The 22,086-nt window shown below is 39.9% G+C and overlaps 1 protein-coding gene across 1 annotated transcript; it reads left to right on the top strand.

Moving 5' to 3' along the window:
• Positions 1–16,413: 16,413 nt before the first annotated feature.
• On the top strand, positions 16,414–20,995 carry LOC107816110 (hexokinase-2, chloroplastic-like). The gene is made up of 9 exons (XM_016641793.2): positions 16,414–16,894; positions 17,564–17,714; positions 17,801–17,983; positions 18,717–18,791; positions 18,899–19,054; positions 19,162–19,257; positions 19,362–19,495; positions 19,822–19,903; positions 20,320–20,995. Exons 1-9 carry the CDS (start codon positions 16,611–16,613, stop codon positions 20,656–20,658), a joined length of 1,500 nt encoding a protein of 499 aa, XP_016497279.1. The 5' UTR covers positions 16,414–16,610; the 3' UTR covers positions 20,659–20,995.
• The last annotated feature ends 1,091 nt before the right edge of the window (positions 20,996–22,086 follow it).

Here is a 22,086-nt window from a genome sequence, read left to right as displayed (position 1 = left end):
AACTTCTTCAAAGTCCGAGGAAGTCCAACCACGAAGTCCATAGTGATTCTCTCCCACTTCCACTCGGGAATAACCATCTGCTGAAGCAAGCCACCCGGTCTCTGATGCTCATATTTCACCTGCTGACAGTTGAGACACCGAGCTACAAACCCCACGATATCTTTCTTCATTCTTATCCACCAATAGTGCTGCCTCAAATCCTGATACATCTTCGCGACACCCGGATGAATGGAATACCACGAGCTATGGGCCTCTTCCAGAACCAACGCTTTAAGCCCATCCACATTGGGCACACAAATCCGGCCCTACATCCTCATCACACCGTCATCACCGATGGTCACATCTCTGGTATCACCATGCTGAACTCTGTCCTTAAGGACAAGCAATTGCAGATCATCACACTGGTGCTCTTTGATGCGGTCATATAAGGAAGACCGAGAAACCACACAAGCCAGCACACGACTAGGCTCCGAAATATCCAATATCACAAACCGATTGGCCAAGGCTTGAACATCGACTGCAAGGGGTCTCTCCCCAACTGGAATATATGCCAAACTCCCCATACTTACTGACTTTCGGCTCAAAGCATCGGCCACTACATTGGCCTTTCCCGGATGATACAGAATAGTGATATCATAATCCTTAAGCAACTCCAACCACCTCTGCTGCCTCAAATTAAGATCTTTTTGCTTGAACAGATGCTGAAGACTGCGATGATCAGTGAACACCTCACAAGATACGCCATACAAGTAATGCCTCCAAATCTTCAATGCATGAACTATGGCAGCCAACTCCAAATCATGAACGGGGTAGTTTTTCTCATGGGGCTTCAACTGACGAGAAGCATAAGCAATAACTCTACCCTCCTACATCAACACACAACCAATCCCAACTCTCGAAGCATCACAATACACAGTATATGAACCTGAAGCTGATGGCAAAACCAACACTAGAGCTATGGTCAAGGCTGTCTTGAGCTTCTGAAAGCTCTCCTCACACTCGTCTAACCATACAAATGGAGCACCCTTCTGAGTCAACTTGGTCAAGGGCGATGCAATGGATGAAAATTCATGAATAAACCGGTGATAATAGCCTGCTAACCCAAGAAAGCTACGGATCTCTGTGGCTGAGGACGGTCTGGGCCAACTCTGAACCGCCTCTATCTTCTTCGGATCAACCTGTATACCTTCACTGGACACCACGTGACCCAAGAAAGCCACTGAACTGAGCCAAAACTCACACTTAGAGAATTTTTCATAAAGCTTCTCCTCCCTCAATCTCTACAACACAACACTCAAGTGCTCTGCGTGCTCCTTCTAATTACGCGAGTATACCAGAATATCATCAATGAATACTATAACGAACGAATCAAGATAAGGCCGGAACACGCTATTCATCAAATGCATGAATGTTGTTGGGGCATTGGTTAGCCCGAAGGACATAACAAGAAACTCATAATGACCATATCTAGTCCTGAAAGCAGTCTTAAGAATATCTGAATCCCTGATCTTCAACTGGTGATAACTTGAACGAAGATCAATCTTGGAGAATACCCTTGCCCCCTGAAGCTGGTCAAATAAATCATCGATACGGGGCAGGGGATACTTGTTCTTCACTGTTACTTTGTTCAATTGCCTATAGTCAATGCACATTCTCATTGTATCATCCTTCTTTTTCACAAATAGAAGCGGTGCACCCCACGGGGACACACTAGGCAGAATGAACCCCTTATCCAGGAGTTTCTGAAGTTGTTCTTTTAGTTCTTTCAACTCTGCCGGTGCCATACGATATGGAGGAATGGAAATGGGCTGAGTGCCCGGCACCAGGTCAATACCAAAATCAATGTCCCTGTCCGGTGGCGTGCCCGACTGGTCTGCAGGCAACACATCGGGAAAATCCCTCACAACTAGAACAGAATCAATACTGGGAGTCTCAGCTCCAACCTCCCTCACAAACGCTAGATATAAAAGGCAACCCTTCCCAACCATACGCTGGGCCTTCAAGAAAGAGATCACTCTATTAGGGATATAATCAGTCACACTACGCCACTCGATCCGCGGTACACCCGACACAGCTAAAGTGACTGTCTTAGCATGACAGTCAAGAATAACATGATACAGAGATAGCCAATCCATGCCCAGAATAACATCAAAGTCCACCATGCTGAATAGCAACAAATCAACTCGGGTCTCTAGACCCTCAATAGTGACCAAACACGATCGATATACATGGTCTACAACAATGGTATCACCCACCAGGGTAGATACATGAACAGGTAAGGCAAGACATCCTCGGGTCGTACCCAAATGATGAGCAAAATATGAAGACACATAGGAATAGGTGGAACCGGGATCAAATAATACAAAGGCATCTCTGTGGCAAACTGAAACAATATTTGTAATGACAGCATCCGAAGAAATGACGTCGGGTCTGCCTGGGAGTGCATAGAAACGGGCCTGACCGCCCCCTGATCGACCTACCCCTCTAGGGCAACCCCTGGCTGCCTGACCTCCACCCCTAGCTGGCTAGGCAGGTGGTGAAGTAACTGGAGCAAAAGTCGAGGGCTGACCCCTCTGCTGAGATGAGCTAGAAGCACGGTGAGGACACTCCCTCCGCATATGCCCGAACTCTTCACACTCATAGAAACTCCCGGGTGCTCGGAACTGGGACTGAAGGGAACCCCTCATGCTAGAGTGGCTGGCTAATGCACTCGGCCTGGATAAACCCTAAGTAGATGGAGCACGAGACAAACTCTATGCTGGGAGAGCGCTGAGAGATAGCTGACTCTACTGAGAACCCTGATAACCATGACCAGAAGGTCCACCTCGGTACTCAGGTCGAGCTGACTTAGCGGTCCTAAAAGAACGACCCCGACCCTGCTGGAACTGGCCCCTCGAAGGAGCGCCACTGAAACTACCAAAACCTCGAGGCCTCTTGACCTCCCTCTCATCTCTCTCCTGACGGCGAGCCGTCTCAATATCACGAGCAATATTAACTGCATCCTCGAAGGAAATACCCAGAACTCTCTCTTGAGTCATCAGAATGCGAAGGTGATAATTAAGACAATCCACGAACCTCTTAATCCTCTCCCGATCAGTCGGAACTATCCATGAGGCATAACGAGCCAACTCAGAAAATCTCGCCTCATACTGAGACACAGTCATATCTCCATAGCAGAGCCACTCAAACTGTCTACGCAACTCTTCCCTTTGAGACTGCGGTATCCACTTCTCCAAGAAGAGAGTGGAGAACTCCTGCCAAGTCAACGGTGCTGCACCTGCCGGCCTATGCCACTCATACGCCTCCCACCAAGTGAAGGCCGCTCCAGTAAACTGAAATGTAGTAAAAGCCACACGGCTGGACTCAAGAATCCCTGTTATCCGAAGCATATGTTGACACTTGTCGAGAAAACCCTAGGCATCATCGCCCTGAGCACTACTGAAAGAAGGAGGCTGAAGTTTACTGAACCTCTCGAGACAATGTTGCTCATCGTCTGTCATAACTGGAACCCTGTACTCCTGAACAGGTACCACTGGCTAAGCTGGAGGTGCCTCTGGAGTCTGTAATCCCTGCACTACCTGCTCAGGTATGCGAGCAGCGGGGGTCTGATTGCCTCCCCCGGCCTACGAAGTAGCTGCTGTTGTGGTGGCTGAAACTGCCTGAGCCAGTCTTGTGCAAACTGATAAGATCTGTGTCAAGGCCTCCTGAAGACCTGGAACCACTATAGGCACAACTGGTGCCTGAACTGGTGTTGCTGGAGCATCCATAGCTGGAGCCTGATCCGGAGCCGGGGCAGCTGGTGGGTCAACAGGTGCTTCCCTCGCTGCTCTGCCTATGCCACATCCATGACCGCGTCCACAACCTCTGGTGGCCTCAGTGGATGGCACTGGTGGTCGTCCACCTCGTCCGGTAGCGCGAGTCCTCGCCATCTGCGAGAGAATCGAATAATAGAAGTTTAGCATTCGGATCAACAAGTTCGCACGATAGGAGTTTCAAGAATGTGGAATTTTCCTAACAGGTTCTGCAGCATCCCGAGGATAAGTACAGACGTCTCCGTACCGATCCGCGAGACTCTACTAAACCGGCTCAAGACTCGCGAGACCTAGTAACCTAGGCTCTGATACTAACTTGTCACGACCCCAATCCCCGGTCGTGATAGCGCCCAACACGATGCTAGGCAAGCCCGACCAATTCGTCACTCACAATCCCTTATGTAGAACTCAATACCAATTAATAGGATTTAATGCCAAATTAACATGATTATAACTCGGTAGTAATAGATAAATAGTACGGAAAATCCATAAAATATCAATATAAATCCCCACCGATCTGGTGTCACGAGCCGAGAGCCTCTATTACTAGTATGTGTAGGAACCTATACATAGAGTTGTCTAGAATGCGGAAAACAAAGAGGATAAGGGGAGAAATCGGGTCCTGCGGACGCCATGCAGCTACCTCGATGATTCCGGAATAAACTGAACAGCAGCAGAAAGCCCAAACTATGCCTCCGGGATACCTCTATCTGCACACATGGTGCAGGGAGTAAAGCGAGTACTCCAACTCAGTGAGTAATAGCAATAAATAATGACTGACGGAAAGAAAACTCGTAAAAACACTACGCAGTTCTATATTTAAACAGTGAGAATATCAAAAACAGCAACTGAATGAAGAAGTCAGTTAAAAGTCCTTTAAACCAGTATTCATTTCATTTACTCCTCACGATAACCGAATTCATATTTGTACCACAGAGTATACTGCTGCGGCGCGCATCCCGATCCATATATACATATATATACTGCTGCGACGTGCAGTCCGATCCGCATAAATATATATACTACTGCAGCGTGCAACCCGATCTATATATATATATATATATATATATCTACTGTTGCGGCGTGCATCCCGATCCAAGAATAGTTGACTGCGCTCACTGGGGGTGTGCAGACTCTAGAGGGGCTCTTTTAGCCCAAGCGTTGTACTACTGCGGCGTGCTGTCCGATCCAAATAATATACTACTACGACGTGCAGTCCGATCCATATAATATACTACTGCGGCGTGCAGTCCGATCCATATAATATACTACTGCGGCGTGTAGTCCGATCCATATAATATACTATTGCGGCGTGTAGTCCGATCCATATAATATACTACTGCGGCGTGCAGTTCGATCCGCGTAAATATATATACTGTTGCGGCATGCATCCCGGTCCATAGCATGTCAAATACCCTCACCATGGGGTTCTCGACCCCTCTCAGTCGATATAGACTTGGCCTCTCGGACGCACTAAGATAAGACGGGAATCTCAACCCACACGTTACTCACATTAGGATTTAACAATTTCTAAAGCTGGTTCATATTATGTTTATCAGTTAAGAACATGACTGAAGGTATGATTTCGACAAGAAAGGTGAGGTGAACCAATACAATGCCCCCTAAGGGTTCTACAGATCGGCACAAGGCCCCAAACATGACAGCTAGCCCATAATGTAATGATATTAATTAAGTCTCAGTCAAAAAGTACAGCAAAGTCATCAAACGGGATGGACCGAGTCCAAATCCCCAGTTGTAACAGACCCCACGCTTATCATACAACGTGTGTCTCATCTCAACATAGCACCACGTTGTGCAAATCTGGGGTTTCAAACCCTCAGAACATCATTTATAACCATTACTCACCTCGAACTGGCTAATTCTCTAGCTCGCGACGCCTTTGCCCCTCAAATCGGCCTCCACGCACGTCGAATCTAACCAAAATCAGAGCGAATACATCACAATATGCTAAGGGAACAATACCCAATCGAAAACAATCGAAAAATATCAAGAATCACGAAGTTGGCAAAAATACGAGCCCCGGGACCATGTCTTGAAACTCAGAAATTTTTACGTCATCGGGTTCCTTATCTCGCCACGAGTCTATACATACAAAAATCTCTCAAATCGGACCACAAATGGCCCTCAAATCCCAAATTTAGAATTTCAATTTCAAGCCCTAATTTCTTACAATTTGGCTATATTTTCATGAATTTCGAAGATGATTTCACAATATAATCATGTATTTAGTTCATAGGACTTACCTCCAATCACTTCCCTCCAAAACCCGTTCAATTCCCGTCCAAAAGCTCTCAAGGTTGCTCAAAAATGGTGGAAAAATGGGTTGGGTTAGCGGATAAAATGTTTTAACATTCTGCCCAGATCACTGTAGCTCCTTCTATGCGATCGCATTAGAGCCCATGCGATCGCATAACACAAATATTTTGCCCCCCAGATTTAGCCCTATGCGATCGCATAGGCCTCCCTGCGATCGCATAGGCCTCCATGCGATCGCATAGCATAGGGTCTTTACCCTGTGCGATCACATGCCTTCCACCGCGATCGCATAGCACAACTAAACAGCCCCTCGAATTCCTTCTATGCGATCGCATGACACCCTCTGCGATCGCATAGAACAAAAATTCTCTGCAATATTTCTGCTGCATTTTACAACTCCAAACTTCCCATAAACCATCCAAAATCGCCCCGAGACCCCCGGGACCTCAACCAAAAGTGTCAACCCGTCCTAAAACATCATTCAAATTTGTTCCAATCATCAAAACACCACAAACAACACCAAAACCATCAAATTACATCCTATTCAAGCCTAAATTTCTTAAAAACTTCCGAAATACGCATTTGATCAAAAACCCGACCAAAACACCTCTGAATGATCTAAAATTTTGCACACACATCCAAAATCACCTAACGAAGCTACTGCGACTATTGGAATTCCATTCCGACCCCCGTATCAAAATCTCACCTACCAATAGGAATTTGCCAAAATACTAACTTCGCCAATTCAAGCCTAATTCTACTCCGGACCTCCAAAATCAATTCCGATCATACTCCTAAGCCACATATCAACCCCCGAAGCTAACCAAATCACCGAAAATCACATCTGAGCCCTTTAACTCAATAGTCAACATCCAGTTGACTTTTCCAAAACAAGCCTTCCTTAAAGAGACTAAGTGTCTCATTTCCTATCAAAACCAATCCGATTTAACTCTAACACACTGAATACCGATAACAAAACATGAAGAAGCAATAAATGGGGGAAACGGGGCAGTAACTCACGTGATGACGGGCCGGGTCGTCACAATTTTTTGGTATTTTTAGAGATTAAAAATGACTACAAAACATTAATGAAACTATTTTTTTGTAATTTTCATTTACTTGTAATAAAATAAAGTGAAAGATTCAAAATTAGTTAAAATAACGCTATTAGGCCTAAATTAAATATTTACATGCTAAAATATAAAAAATCTTGGGGAGGGTCAAAAATCACATATCTACAAGCATACCCGACAGGTCTGAAGGGAAAACATCAGGAAACTCATGAACAACGGGCACAGAATCAATAGAAGGGACCTCAGCACTAGAATCACGAACATATGCCAAATAGGCCAAACACCTTTTCTCGACCATACGCCGAGCCTTCACATACGAAATAACACTGCGGGTAGAATGACCAAAAGTCCCTTTCTACTCTAAACGAGGCAAATCCGGTAAGGCTAAGGTCACAGTCTTTGCACGACAGTTCAAGATAGAGTGGTAAGGTGATAACCAGTCCATCCCCAATATAACATCGAAATCGACCATGTCTAGAAACAACAAATCCACGAGAGTCTCAAGACTCCCAATCACCACAATACAAGACCGATGGACTCAATTGACCATAATAGAATCACCCACCGGTGTAGACACATAAACAGGAATACTCAATGATTCACTAGGCATGACTAGGTACGGTGCAAAATAAGATGACACATACGAATACGTAGACCCTAGATCAAATAGCACTGAAACATCGCTATCACAAACCAGAATGGTACCTGTAATGACTGCATCTAAAGCCTCAGCCTCGGGCCTAGCTGGAAGGGTGTAACATCGGGGCTGGGCCCCACCACCCTGAACTACCTCTCTGGGACGGCCTGCTACTAGCTGGCCTCCACCTCTAGCAGCCTGAGCTCCACCTCTAGGACCTCTACCTCCACCTCTAGCACCTCTACCCCCACCTCTAACTGGTTGGGCGGGCTGTGGAACACATAGTGCCTATACCATAGCACGAGAACCCTGATGCTGAGAGCTACCCGGTGCTCGAGGGCAAAACCTGGCAATGTGACCCGAATCACCACAAGTGTAACAAGCCCTTGGCCGCTAAGACTGCTGGCCTTGTCGACCTGAATAACCACCTCGGAAACTCTGATGCGGCGGTGCACTAATGGGAGCTAGTAGTGCACTGTAAGGCTGCTGATCAGAATAATGTGTCTGAGAACCACGACCACCTGAAGTACCATGTGAGACCTGGAGAGCTGACTGAAAGGGCCTAGGAGGATGGCCTCTACCATATGAATCTCTGCCTCCAGACGAGGTACCACTGAATCTATATGAATGATGGGGCCTCTTATCTGACCCATGACCACCTCCCTGTGACAGAACTATCTCAAATCTGTGGGCCACATTGGTCGCCTCCTGAAAGGTGATCTTGTTTCCGGCCTCCTTGGCCATCTGAAGATGAATCGGCTAAATAAGACCATCAGTAAACCTCCTCACCCTCTCTCTCTTGGTGGGAAGTATGGCAAGAGCATGGCGAGCTAGATTGATAAACCTGGTCTCATACTGGGTGACCGTCATGGAACCCTGCCGGAGGCGCTCAAACTGCCTCCGATAGGCCTCTCTCTGAGTAACGGGGAGAAACTTCTCCAGAAATAACACTGTTAACTGCTCCCATGTCAAAGATGGCGACCCAGTTGGCCTGGCTAAGCAATAATCCCTCCACCAAGTCTTGGTGGATCCCGACAGACGAAAGGTAGCAAAATCAACTCCATTGGTCTCAACGATCCCCATGTTCCGAAGAACTTCGTGACAACTATCTAGATAATCCTGGGGATCCTCAGTAGATGCATCGCTGAATGTAGAAGTGACGAGCTTGGCGAACCTATCCAGCCTTCACAAAGTATCGGCGGACATAGCCACTCCATCACCAGTCTGAGCTACTACACCCGGGTGAACTGCTCCAGCTGGCTGAACCGCTGGAATCTGAATCTGGGGAGCCACCTGCTCCGGAGTATGAGTAGCAGGAGTCTGAGCCCCTCCTCCAGCCTGAGAAGTGGCTGGTGCTACAGGAAGAAAACCTGCTCGGGTGACACTCTCCATGAGGCCCACCAATCGGACCAGAGCATCCTGAAGAACTGGGGTGACAATGAACCCCTCTGGGACCTGAGCTGGGCCCACTGGAACTACTGGGGTCGGAACCTCCTCCTCAAAATCAACCTGAGGATACGCCACTGGTGCTGCTGCTCGGGGCTGAGCTCTGCCCCTACCTCTGCCTCTTGCACGACCTCGGCCTCTACCCTCTGCCCCTAGTGGAAGCTATTGCTGGGGGCTCGGGCTGCTGAGTGGTAGATGAGGAAGCGTGTGTTCTCGACATCTGTGAAAGAATAGAGTAGAAATCCAATTAGCACTGAGAAACAAATCCGCACGACAAGAAAGAACAAATGTGAAATTTTTCCTAACTCTGTATCCTTTGGGAGATAAATATGGACGTCTTTGTACCGATCCCTCAGACTCTATAAGCTTGTCTGTGAACTGTGAGACCTATGTAACCTAGAGCTCTGATACCAACTTGTCACGACCCGAATTTTTCACACTCAGGAGTCGTGATGGCGCCTACTAATGAGAGTTAGGCAAGCCAATCCTTAACTACCTTTTTCATTAACAATTTTTTTTTTCAATTACCAGCGATAATATGAAAACAACAGAATTAAATAAATAAGCGAAAGTCAACAGTTTTTATAACTCAAGACTACGTCTATTACAAATTTCAAAACCTCAATACACAAAACCTGGTATCACATTGTCACAGACTGTCTAAGAGTCACTACAAATAAGGCCTGAAGAAAAAACAATAAACTGTTCCTGAACGAAAGAAAATGAAACAGGGAATAGAGATAGAGGGAGAATCCAAGGCCCGCGAACGCCTGCAGGTCTACCTTGGGTCTCCGGGTGGACTGAAGGAAGCCCTCCAACTACTGTCTGTAAGCTACTCCGAGATCTGCACATAGTGCAGAGTGTAGTATCAGCACAACCAACCCCATGTGATGGTAAGTGTCTAGCCTAACCTCGTTGAAGTAGTGACGAGGCTAGGACCAGACTACCAAATAAACCTGTGCAATTAAAATATATACAGCGGAAAGAAAAATGCAGAAATAACCAGTAAATATGGGAAGGGGAAACATGTTGTGGGGGAAATAATGTTTCCGAATAGAAAACATCAGGTAAGGAAAGTAACAACATAACTAGAGTATCATCAAGAATGAGAAATCAACAATTTGCACGGCATCACCCTTCGTGCTTTTACTCTTGTTCTCACCAAATCAATCATATAATAACAACGTACACAACATCACCCTTCGTGCTTTTACTCTTGTCTTCACCAAACAATATTTTATAACAAAAGTGTACACGACATCACCCTTTGTGCTTTTACTATCTTTCCTCACCATATAGTCAATGATAATCGGTACGGAATGGTACATCGTACGGCATGGCATCACCTTTCATGCTTTACACTCTTTCCTCACCATAGCAAACAATGCACGACATAACCCTTCGTGCTTTAACGCTCATCCTCACCCAAACAACAATCACAAACAAAGGGGAAATGAAGTAAACAAATAACAATAGAAATCCCAGAAAAGGGAACATAATTAAACAGTTAAATCCCGGCAAGGGAACAATATCAATAATCTCAGCATCCCGGCAAGGGAGATAATCAACAAAGCAACAAACATCCCGACAAGGGAATAATTTAATAACTCTTTCTCTTTCTTTCACTTTTACTTCATAACTCACTTTACCATTTGAGCCAATGCTCCAAAGAGTTCAATCATCTCATATACTTTTACACTTTGTAATATAACTCGAGCCAATGCTCCTCGAAGTTCAAAGGTCATACTTTTTTCACAAGTTTTTCACAACATAAAGAAATCATCACTAAGGCATGAAAGACACAACAAAATTAGGATATTCACAACATAAAACTCACGGTCATGCTAGACACCAACGTATAGATACTCGTCACCATGCCTATACGTCGTACTCAACAATTATCACATAGCAAATAGGTCTCAACTCCTAATCCCTCAAGCTAAGGTTAGACCAAACACTTACCTCAAACTTCCACGACTAATTTAATCCTCAATTACCGCTTTTCCTCTCGAATTCAGCTCCAAATTGATTGTATCTATACAAAAATGACTTCATAACATCAATAAATGCTAAATAATTCGAATCTGATGCCTAATTATAGCTTCCCAAGTATTCTTCCCAAAATCTCAAAAATCGACCCTGGGTCCACTTGGTCAAAACACTAGGTTCGAGCCAAAATTCGATAACCCATTCATCCACGAGGCCTAAATCACAATTAATTAAAAAGCCCTAACTCTACCCAATTCCCTAATTTCTACCTTTAATTACATGTTTTAGGCCTAGAAATTCAATAGATGTTGATAAAAATGGAAGGAAATAAGTTAAATATTACTAACTCAAGAGTTTATGGTGAAAGGATGCTTCAAAAGTCGCCCTAGAACTTTGGAGAAGAAAGAGTTTGTGAAATTTTGGTGAAATCCCGTAATGGTTTCTATTTTGGGACTTTAAAATAACTGGGCAAAATCCTTCTTCGCGATAAGCTCAACGTGTTCACGATGAGTCAGGTCTGAAGACCTTCGCATTTGTGACACTAGGCTCGCATTCGCGATGCTTTAGCACCCGAGCCCTCGCATTCGCGGGCCAATGGCCGCGTTCGTGTAGAACAAACTGGTGGCCCCTCCCCTGAACCCTACGCGTTCGCGAGTGGAAGGAAGCGTTTGCGAAGGGTCTCCCCCCTGAACTTCTCGTTCGCGTCTCAACCTCCGCATTCGCGAAGAAGAAACTGGGCACCTGGGATCTTTGCCTTACGCGTTCGCGAGTGAGACCACGTGAACGCGAAGAACAAAATCCTTAGGTACAACAGCAGAAAATCTGCAACACTTCTAAAACCAAAAACCATTCCGAAACACTCTCAAGCCCTCGGGCTCTTAACCAAACACAGGCACTAACTCAACAACATCATACAAACTTATCCGTGCGATCAAATCACCTAAATAACCTCAAAATCAAGGAATCAAACCTCAAAATCAAGAATTTTTCCTCAAACTTCATCAAGTTTCCAATTTAGAAATTTAAGTGCGAAACACGTCAAACGACGTCCGATTTCAACCAAATTTTACAGGAAGAACTTAAAACATATATAAGACTTGTATCAGGTGCCAGAACCAAAATACGGGCCCGATACCATCACTTTCTAAGCAGATTTCATTTCTAGTTTCCTTTAACATTTTCAGAAAATAATTTTACTTAAATTTATTTCTCGGGCTTGGGACCTCAGAATTCGATTCCGGACATATGCCCACGTCCCATACTTTCTTACGGACCCTCCGGGACCATCAAACCATGGGCCCGAGTCCGTTATGTTGACCAAAGTCAAACTTATTTATTTTAACAGCAAAACTTAGTATTTTTCACAAAATTTCATATTTAAGCTTTCCGGCTACGCGCCTGGACTGCGCACGCAAATTGAGACGACTCTAAATGAGGTTTTCAAGGCCTAGGAAGCACAGAATGGATAAGAAAACAGGTGATGACCCCTTTGGGTCGTCAGAAACAATAATTAGTTTAGGTAAGTTATATATGCACAATTATAGTGAAAAATGATTACCTGTTTGGAACTGACCATTCGTTATATCACGCAAAAGTAGGATTAATTTTCTTCATTTTCGATTCTGCTCCATCTGCAATTTGTGGGACCAACACCTTGTAGAAGAAATAGCGAAAGATAAAACAATTACCGAATAGTTCGTTCTTATCAACATCAAGTTGATTTATCAAATGCTCACAAATGTTTAAAAGTTGATGATATTCAAACTAAACTGCAGAACATTAATTTCAACCACACCTGTCCTATGAGAAAACATCAGTTTCAATATATGTTTGTTGATCTTAAATTTTATATCGTTTGGTCCAACTACAAAATTCTTCATAACATACAATCTCATTTCATGTATGTTTCTTTCAGAGATACGTATAACGGACCATCCAACAATTTCATAAATTCGATCTCCCTAAAAAAATAAAGAAACTTAAGTTAGTAACAGGTCATGTTATATAAAGATTATGCATTATTTTGTTCGTATAAACCCACAGCATACTAATGCATTAATAGGCATGAGTATATTATCGCTAATAGTAAAACTTGATGACACATTGTATTACTAAACATGCATCAACAACAAATAATTTTTTTATCTTGGCATCATGGACAAAATTTGATCATAACTCTCTGACTAATGGCTTAGCCGTTTGAATTCAAAATCTGCTAAGAAGAAAAAAATTCTTTTCTGTTATGCATTAAGCGTAAAAGTTGTACAAACTAACATAAGAAAACAATAGTTAATACCAAATTATAAAAGTAAAAACTCACAAAATCAGCAAATTTCATTGAATATGCAAAGAAATACAAATAAACTCGTCTGTAAATTAAAATCTTGAGGTATTATGTATTCAATCACATATGCAGATTTCTTACATAAAATCATAAAGGAAAATAGATTTTCAATGATAAATTTATATTGCCTAACACCAGTTCAAATTGTAAATGAAACCATAATAAATTTCTATATATCTAGATCCTAACAAAATCATAATTAATGTGGATTAAATATACGCATAAGTTAAAGAAAATACAAAACAACTCGAATATCCACATTACATGGTAATGGGAAAGTTTAATAGCACTCAAAAATGTATCCACCTTTTTATCCTTGATAAGTAATTCAAGGGGCAGTCTAATTTATCACGATATGGAACGTGTCATATCTAACAACTTCAACTCATTTTGATACTCGACATTTCACTAAAATAGTTAATGGTTGCAACCATATTTTGTAGTTTCTAATTGATTGTAGGTTTGTTTATAATGAACTTTACGTAAGGTATTTTGTAGTAGGTCATATGATTAATATATTAAAAACTATAAGCAGCAAAACCCTAATTAAAAGAGATTCTTAATAGTATTTCCTTATAAAGATCAGTGCCAGCTCTAATATGCAATATATAAAAAATAATTATTAAGTAAATACACAATTTTGGAGGTTTTGCAAAAGGAAAAAAATATTTAATACTAATTTCTTAGATAAATGAGCGACATCTCTAATATGAAATTCATTATAAAAAAAATCAATTATTAAGTAAATACACAAATCAAGAAAATGTTCAAAAGGAAAAAGTATTAATTTTATTTCCTTATATAATCAGTCATAGTTCTAATATACCATTTATAAAAAGTATTCAATTATTAATCAGGGAAACATTCTAGAGAATGTTTCTTCAAAAGGAAAAGATATTTAGTAATATTTTTTTGTATTAATCGATGACAACACTTTATGCATTTTATAAATTTTGTTTTAATTATTAATTCGATTAGATAAACAATTCTGGAGAATGTTCAAAAGGAAAAGGTATTGAATATTATTTCCTTATATAACTCGGTGACAGCTCCAGCAATTCTTTAACAAAAATATCAATTAGTAATTAGATACAAAATTCTAGAGAATGTACCTTCAAAAGGAAAAGATATTTAGTACTATTTAGTTATACAATTGGTGATACTTTATGCAATTCAAAAAATCTAATTATTAATTTGATACAAAAGAATATCAATTAATAACTTTTATTAATGTTATACAAATAGAATCCAACAAATTAAAGAATTATTATTTCAACTTAAAATTAATGTGTAAGATACAAAATTAAATTTAATTGATTCTTTCTTAAAAAAGGATACCTACCATAACTGAATTATACACAAAATTTAATTAAAGATACTTATAGTAATGTATATTGTACATAAATAATATCATATTCAAAGCTTGTACTAAATAAAGAATTATTATTTCAACTTAAAATAAGATACAAAACAAAAATTTAATTGATTTTTTCTCAAAAAAGGATACCGACCATAACTGAATTATACACAAAAATTTAATTAAACATACCTACAATAATGTATATTGTACCTAAATAAGATCAGATACAAAGCTTATTTGGTTATACACAAAACATCCTCTAGATACAAAATTATAAAGAATCTAAAAACAAAAAAGGAAACGATATTTAGTACTATTTAGTAACAATTGGGTGACACTTTATGCAATTCAAAAAATTCAATTATTAATTAGATACAAAAAAATATCAATTAATAACTTTTATTAATGTTATACAAATAGAATCCAACAAATTAAAGCTGAGATTAGCGGTGGATTTCCATTAATTATAAAGCTTGATCAATTAGCGGTGGATTTCCATTAGTTATAAATATGTATATATAAATATAGATATATAGATCAGATTTATCTAATATCTATTTAGATTATGTATAAAATTTATTAAAATACTTCAATTAATTATGTTTCCATTTATAGTTTCTAATTATTAATGTTGTCTTAAAATTGCCAAGTGGCTTCTTTTTAGCTTGTCACTTGGCTTAACCACATGTTTCACTACTCTCCTTTTAATATAATATAGATATAGATTTTAACTCACTCCAAAGTATAAATAGTCATATGTTTTTTCCATTTACATCTTTTTATAATTTTTATTTTGTTTCTATTATCGCTTTTTAATTAATTTTTCACCTCCATATTTCTAGTTAATATATAAGAAAATCTATGAGTGAATCAATATATAGATATAAAATACAAATGTATATATATATAGATATAAAATATAAATATAGATGTAGATACTAATATACATATAAATATAAATATAGATATATAGATTAGATTTGTCTAAGATCTATTTAGATTATGTATAAGATTCAACTACTTTCATTAATTATGTTTCCATTTACAATTTCTAATTATTAATGTTGTCTTTAAATTGCCAAGTGACTTCTTTTTAGCTTGCCACTTGACTTAACCACAATGCATACTACCCTCCTTTTAATATAATATAGATATAGATTATAAAAATGTATCTTCAATGTTCAATTAAATCCAACATTCTCTATTTTCCTTCACATAAACTTTTTCTTTGACCATATTTTAAAAATATTCTAAATTATTAATTATTGTATATTTGATATACTTTAGCCAGCATACTTCACAATTCGAATCTAATTTGAGAAATGGAAAGAAATAATAAAAGAGAATAACTTATTACTGAGAAAGTATATTTTTCCACAAAATGGAAAGAAATAATAAAAGAATTACTCCATTAAGTTGACGAAGAAAGGGGAAGAAAAAAAAAGGTTTTATAGTGGATTGCTAGTCGTATAAGCAATATTCTTCGTTTAAATCCTTACATATATTTCATCATTAATTTATTCAAATATACCATCAGTTCAAACTTACCATCATTATATAGTGTTAAAGATTCTCAACTGCATTAACTCTCTGTTTCAACATCATCATTTATTGTTCTCTTCCCTCTTCTTTTTTTCTCCGTCACACGTTCCTTTTGATCTCACTGTTAATTATGTCGGTCACCGTTAGCTCGCCGGCCGGCCGATCTTTCCATATTTCACGATCACATACTAAAATGGTATCTAAGCCACGTGTCATAATGGCTGCCGTCCGATCTGGTGTTAGTTTAGGGGTAGTACCAATATTGACTAAGTTGCAGAAAGACTGTGCTACTCCACTTCCTGTTTTGCGCCACGTGGCTGATGCCATGGCCGTTGATATGCGGGCTGGACTTGCCGTCGACGGTGGCAGTGATCTGAAGATGATCCTTAGTTATGTTGACACTTTACCAACTGGGTACGCTACTATATTTTTCTTGTTTGTTGACTGTTTTGTGTTCTTATTTGGGTTAATTTAACATATGATTACTGAATTTTATCGTTATATATATATGAATATATATTTTTTATCACATTAAAGTAGCTAAATTTGATCCATAAGAAGTTTTAGTGACTTTACTGTAAAGTTCAAAGTTCAGTTATTTTAAGGTGACAAAAAATATTTATGAGATTTCATTGCTAAAATGGATTAATGCGACAAAAAATAGTTAGTGATTTGACTGTCATAGTAGAAATCATACAATGAAATTTACCTTCTTTTTGTTGTCAACTATAGTGTTTAACTTTGCCGGTATTGTCTTTTATCTATTTCCTGTCATATTTATTTTCCAGTATTTCCACTAATTTAATTTAAAGGCAATTCTCCTCCCTATCTTTCTGAGCCGAGGTCTATTGGAAACAACATCCCTACCTTCCCTACCTTCACTAAGTAGAAGTAAGCTCTGCGTACACACTAGTCTTCCCGGACCCCACATGTGTGAATATGTGTATGTTGTTGCTGTTAATTTGAAGGCAAATTCTTAGAAAGTAAAGATTTAAAGAATTAAGCTTTCTCCTAGTTTACATTGCTTCACTTGTTTGATTGTTAGGCTAGTTTATATAATGCCAAATTTTATGATTTCTCAAGGAATGAGAAAGGTTTGTTCTATGCATTGGACCTTGGTGGTACAAATTTCCGAGTGTTAAGGGTGCAGTTAGGTGGTAAAGAAGAGCGCGTAATCGCCACTGAGTTTGAGCAAGTCTCTATACCTCAAGAATTGATGTTTGCCACCTCTGAGGTTGGTTAATTTTTCTTGTTAAAATGCAACTTGACCAGTACGGTCTTTTTTGTTCTTGTCTTTATATGTGCATTGATTTATTACAGGAGCTGTTTGATTTCATAGCTTCTGAGCTAGGCAAATTTTCACAAAGTGAAGGCGGTAAGTTCGAGATGCAACAAGGAAGGACTAGGGAAATAGGATTCACATTTTCCTTCCCAGTGAAGCAGACTTCAGTTAAATCTGGCATCCTAATCAAGTGGACAAAGGGGTTTGCAGTCTCTGGAACTGTTAGTATTTCTTGATTTTCTCATTTGTTTGAAGCAGTGGCAGATTATAGACATCTTGCTAATTTGGCCTATATGTACAGTTACAAATATTTTGTGCTTAGTGGCCGGTTATGGCATGAGTAAATATTTTATTTCAGATGGTTGCCACCAACTGAGGAGTTGGGAATTTTAAGACGGCAATTATGAAAATAAGGGAATGAATGTCAGCATGTTAACCCCTAAGCTTCCTGTTGGAAATCCAATGAGCTTAAAATGAAAACTTTCTTATCAATGCTGCGTTAATTCAGTTTCAGTAATCAATTTCCAGCACTAACAAGACTTCCAACCACTATTTTTGCGTTCTTTGAATTAAGCACTGGAATGATCTATTTCCTAAATTTCTGTAGTTCCATCCTCGGTGAACTGAGCATTCGAGACTTAAAGTCACTCTGCTTTCTTGTCAAAGAGTGTTTCATACATTGAGTTAATTGTTTTCCAGATATAACAGTCTTAGTGAAGTACTTATTACAGTGTGATGACTGATTAGTAAGTAAATTAGAGAGATCAAATTGGGGAATACTGGCTTCCCAGTATTATTGGAGATTAGAAAATACAATCTTGCAAAACTGTCAAATGAACTAGTAGCGATGAGTTCCTTAGCATTGGCTTTTAACTTAGTCTCGCTTCTCTCTTACCGTTATCATTTTTATTGCACTTGCGGATTACTCTTTGATTCCTGCATAATGTGGAACAGGCAGGAAAAGATGTTGTTGCTTGTTTAAATGAAGCCATGGAAAGGCGGGGATTGGGTATGCAAGTCTCTGCCCTGGTAAGTTCTACTCTACTTCACGCATAATGAGAATCTATGGAGAATATCCTGGCGTGTCCTCAGTTCTCAGTTCAATGTTTGATGATTTCTGTCCATTGTCAAGTTAGGTCAATGACACTGTAGCAACACTTGCCGGAGCGAGATACTGGGACAATGATGTCATGGTTGCCGTCATTCTTGGGACTGGAACCAACGCTTGCTACGTAGAACGTGTGGATGCTATTCCTAAGCTGCCCAAAAGGATGTCCAACTCTCCAGTAACAGTAAGTATAGTCCAAAATATTCTGTTGTCAAGTTATTTTCATGAACTGCTTGCTGTTTTAGCGACCTTTGAGTTCGAGATAATATCTGATTCATGATTCTATTTTAGATTGTGAATACTGAATGGGGAGCATTTTCAAATGGCCTTCCTTTAACTGAGTTTGATAGAGAAATGGATGCCGAGAGCATTAACCCTGGTGAGCAGGCAAGTTTTATTGACTCAAAACATGGAACTTTCTTTTCTTCATATACTTGGAATCACACTGTGTTTGTTCATGATCTTATCTATTGTCATATTTCTTGATGAAGATTTTTGAGAAGACAATCTCGGGAATGTACCTTGGAGAAATTGTAAGACGGGTGCTGGTCAAAATGGCCAAGGTTGGCGGCTTATTTGGTGGCGGCTATGTTCCAGAAAAGTTAGTCACTCCATTTGTGCTGAGGTAATTACATCTGTTCTACCCGCAGTTGACGAACAAAGGTTAGGTGTGTATTAGTTGGGAATGTCAGAATTTGGAAACTATTCTCGTTATTCCATTAACAAGTTGAAACCACCCTACATTTTACGGTTATATCTACACTTTGAAAATCTGCAAAACTTTCTGTTGATTTTGATGGTCTTAAAGTTCATATCCTGAAGAACTGCTAGTTTATCAGAAATAGACACTTTGATACTATCACTGATACCTGCTATTATGCTGTATATCCTGTATTAATTGTTCTGATCATTTCCTGCTTGTTCTCACTCGGTCTAATCTGCATCATATAGGACACCAGATATATGTGCGATGCAGCAGGATACATCCAGAGATCTTGAAGCTGTTGAGTCTGTCCTCTATGATATAGCTGGGGTATATTCATTAGCTCTAGTCCTTTAACTTACTTTTGCTATTTGTTTATTTCTCGATTGGATAATTGTTGCCCAATAATTGATTCATGAAGAAACTATTTTTGAAGATAACATCCAAAAATAGGTTTAGCTTCTCTTTTCATGTACTTAATAAGTGTCCATAAATCCCAAGCAATGGGTCGGCTAATATAAATTCTCATAGTCCATGCCGCTCATTAGCACGCCTCTGTCCAATATTATACAAAATTTAGTTTCTCTAACACTAGAAGTTCTCTACAAGAACTTTTCCTTTCTTCATTTGATGTAAGAAACTGGCTTTCCATGTCATACAGTGTATGAAAATGTCAATATTGTACCATGAAAAAAGTGTACAAACCTTTTGATGATCAGAATTTGCTTTTAATTATTGATTTTCAGGTTAAATCTGATCTAAATGCTAGAAAAACAGTCGTGGACATTTGCGATACTATTGCAAAACGAGGGGGGCGTCTAGCTGGTGCTGGAATTGTTGGGATTCTCCAGAAAATGGAGGAGGATTCAAAAAGCGTAGTCTTCGGTAAGAGAACAGTTGTAGCAATGGATGGAGGTTTATATGAGCACTATCCTCAGTACAGAGAATACATCCAAGAAGCTGTCACAGAACTTCTTGGATCAGAAATTTCTAAAAATGTAGTGATAGAACATTCAAAAGATGGATCTGGAATTGGAGCTGCATTATTAGCTGCTGCTAACTCAAAGTATGAACATGATTATTAGGAAAATGGTAAATTTCATGTCTAAAAAATGCTGGTAAAGAGCATTTTTTTTTTTTTTTTTTTGCAATTTAGAATGTACTAAGAAGGTAGGGGAGCCTTGGTGTAACTAGTAAAGTTGTTGTCATGTGACCAGATGGTCACGGTCTCGAGCTGTGGAAACGGCTTCTTGCAGAAATGCAGGGTAAGACTGCCTACGATACACCCTTGTGGTCCAGTCCTTCCCCGGACCCCGAGCATAGCGAGAGCTTTGTGCACCGGGCTGCCCTTTTAATGTACTAAGAAAGATTGATCATTGGATTTGTCATTCTTTAAGAAAAGGCTTGTTGTATTTTATGTCATTCTTGTATTCCCATAATGCAGCAGTGAAGTATTTATGTTATAAAAGCATATTTATCAGTAAATATAGAACATCTTGTTTGCTTATAAATTTTTAAGTAAGCACATTTCTGTGGTATTTGAAAATTTTCTGAGTTTAGTTTCTTAGATTGGTTGTACAACTACAATTTGGTAGTGTTAGATTGATTGTTTGCAAAGATTGAAAAGGAAATGAAATGAAAGAAAACCCTGAATCGGGTGAGATGAGAGAAGAAGAATGTTCTTATTTCATCAATGTCTAGAATGTTCTGTACAATTGAAAAAATTGCATATACTGATACAAAGTGGACCTAATATACTAATACAAAATATCAGTACAAATGAAATGGGCCAGCTATACATATTGGGCCCAGAACTACTTATCAACTATTGGGCTTATTCACATGTGCTCCATTTATCTCAACACCCCCACTTGACACCCCAAGCTTGCCGAGAAGATGATGATGAGTGGTGCTTGGAAGGGACTTAGTGAGAATGTCAACAAGTTGAGCAGAAGAATAAACATGATGTAAAGTGATGAGACCAGATTGCAGGCTATCCCGAACATAGTGGCAATCAACCTCAATGTGTTTAGTGCGTTCATGGAACACCGGATTCCTGGCGATATGCAAAGCAGCTTGGCTATCACAAAACACAGGAGCAGGACTGGAAATAACCGACCCAAGATCAGCCAGTAAGCGAACAAGCCACGAAATTTTAGCAACCATTTTGCGTAGAGCACTATACTCTGCCCAGCAGAGGAGATAGATATAATAGGTTGTTTCTTGCTTTTCCAAGAGATAGGGCAGCCCCCTAAGGTAATATAATACCTAGTAACAGACCTCCGAGTCTGGGCACAAGTGGCCCAATCAGAATCAGAGTAAGCCAAGAGAGAAAAATCAGTAGACTTAGGAAGGAAAACACCCAAATCAGGAGTATTCATCAGATACCTCAAAACATGCATAACAACCAGCATGTGAGGAACTTGAAGAAACTGACTAAGATGTTGGACTGAGTATGCAATATCAGGTCTTGTATGACATAAGAAATTAAGCTTGCCCACAATCCGTCTGTA

This window comes from Nicotiana tabacum, chromosome 12, assembly GCF_000715075.1.
Source record: "Nicotiana tabacum cultivar K326 chromosome 12, ASM71507v2, whole genome shotgun sequence".
In the NCBI taxonomy this organism is placed as follows: domain Eukaryota; kingdom Viridiplantae; phylum Streptophyta; class Magnoliopsida; order Solanales; family Solanaceae; genus Nicotiana; species Nicotiana tabacum.
The sequence above is the reverse complement of the archived record's forward strand: the minus strand, read 5'-3'. Positions and strand labels throughout refer to the sequence as shown.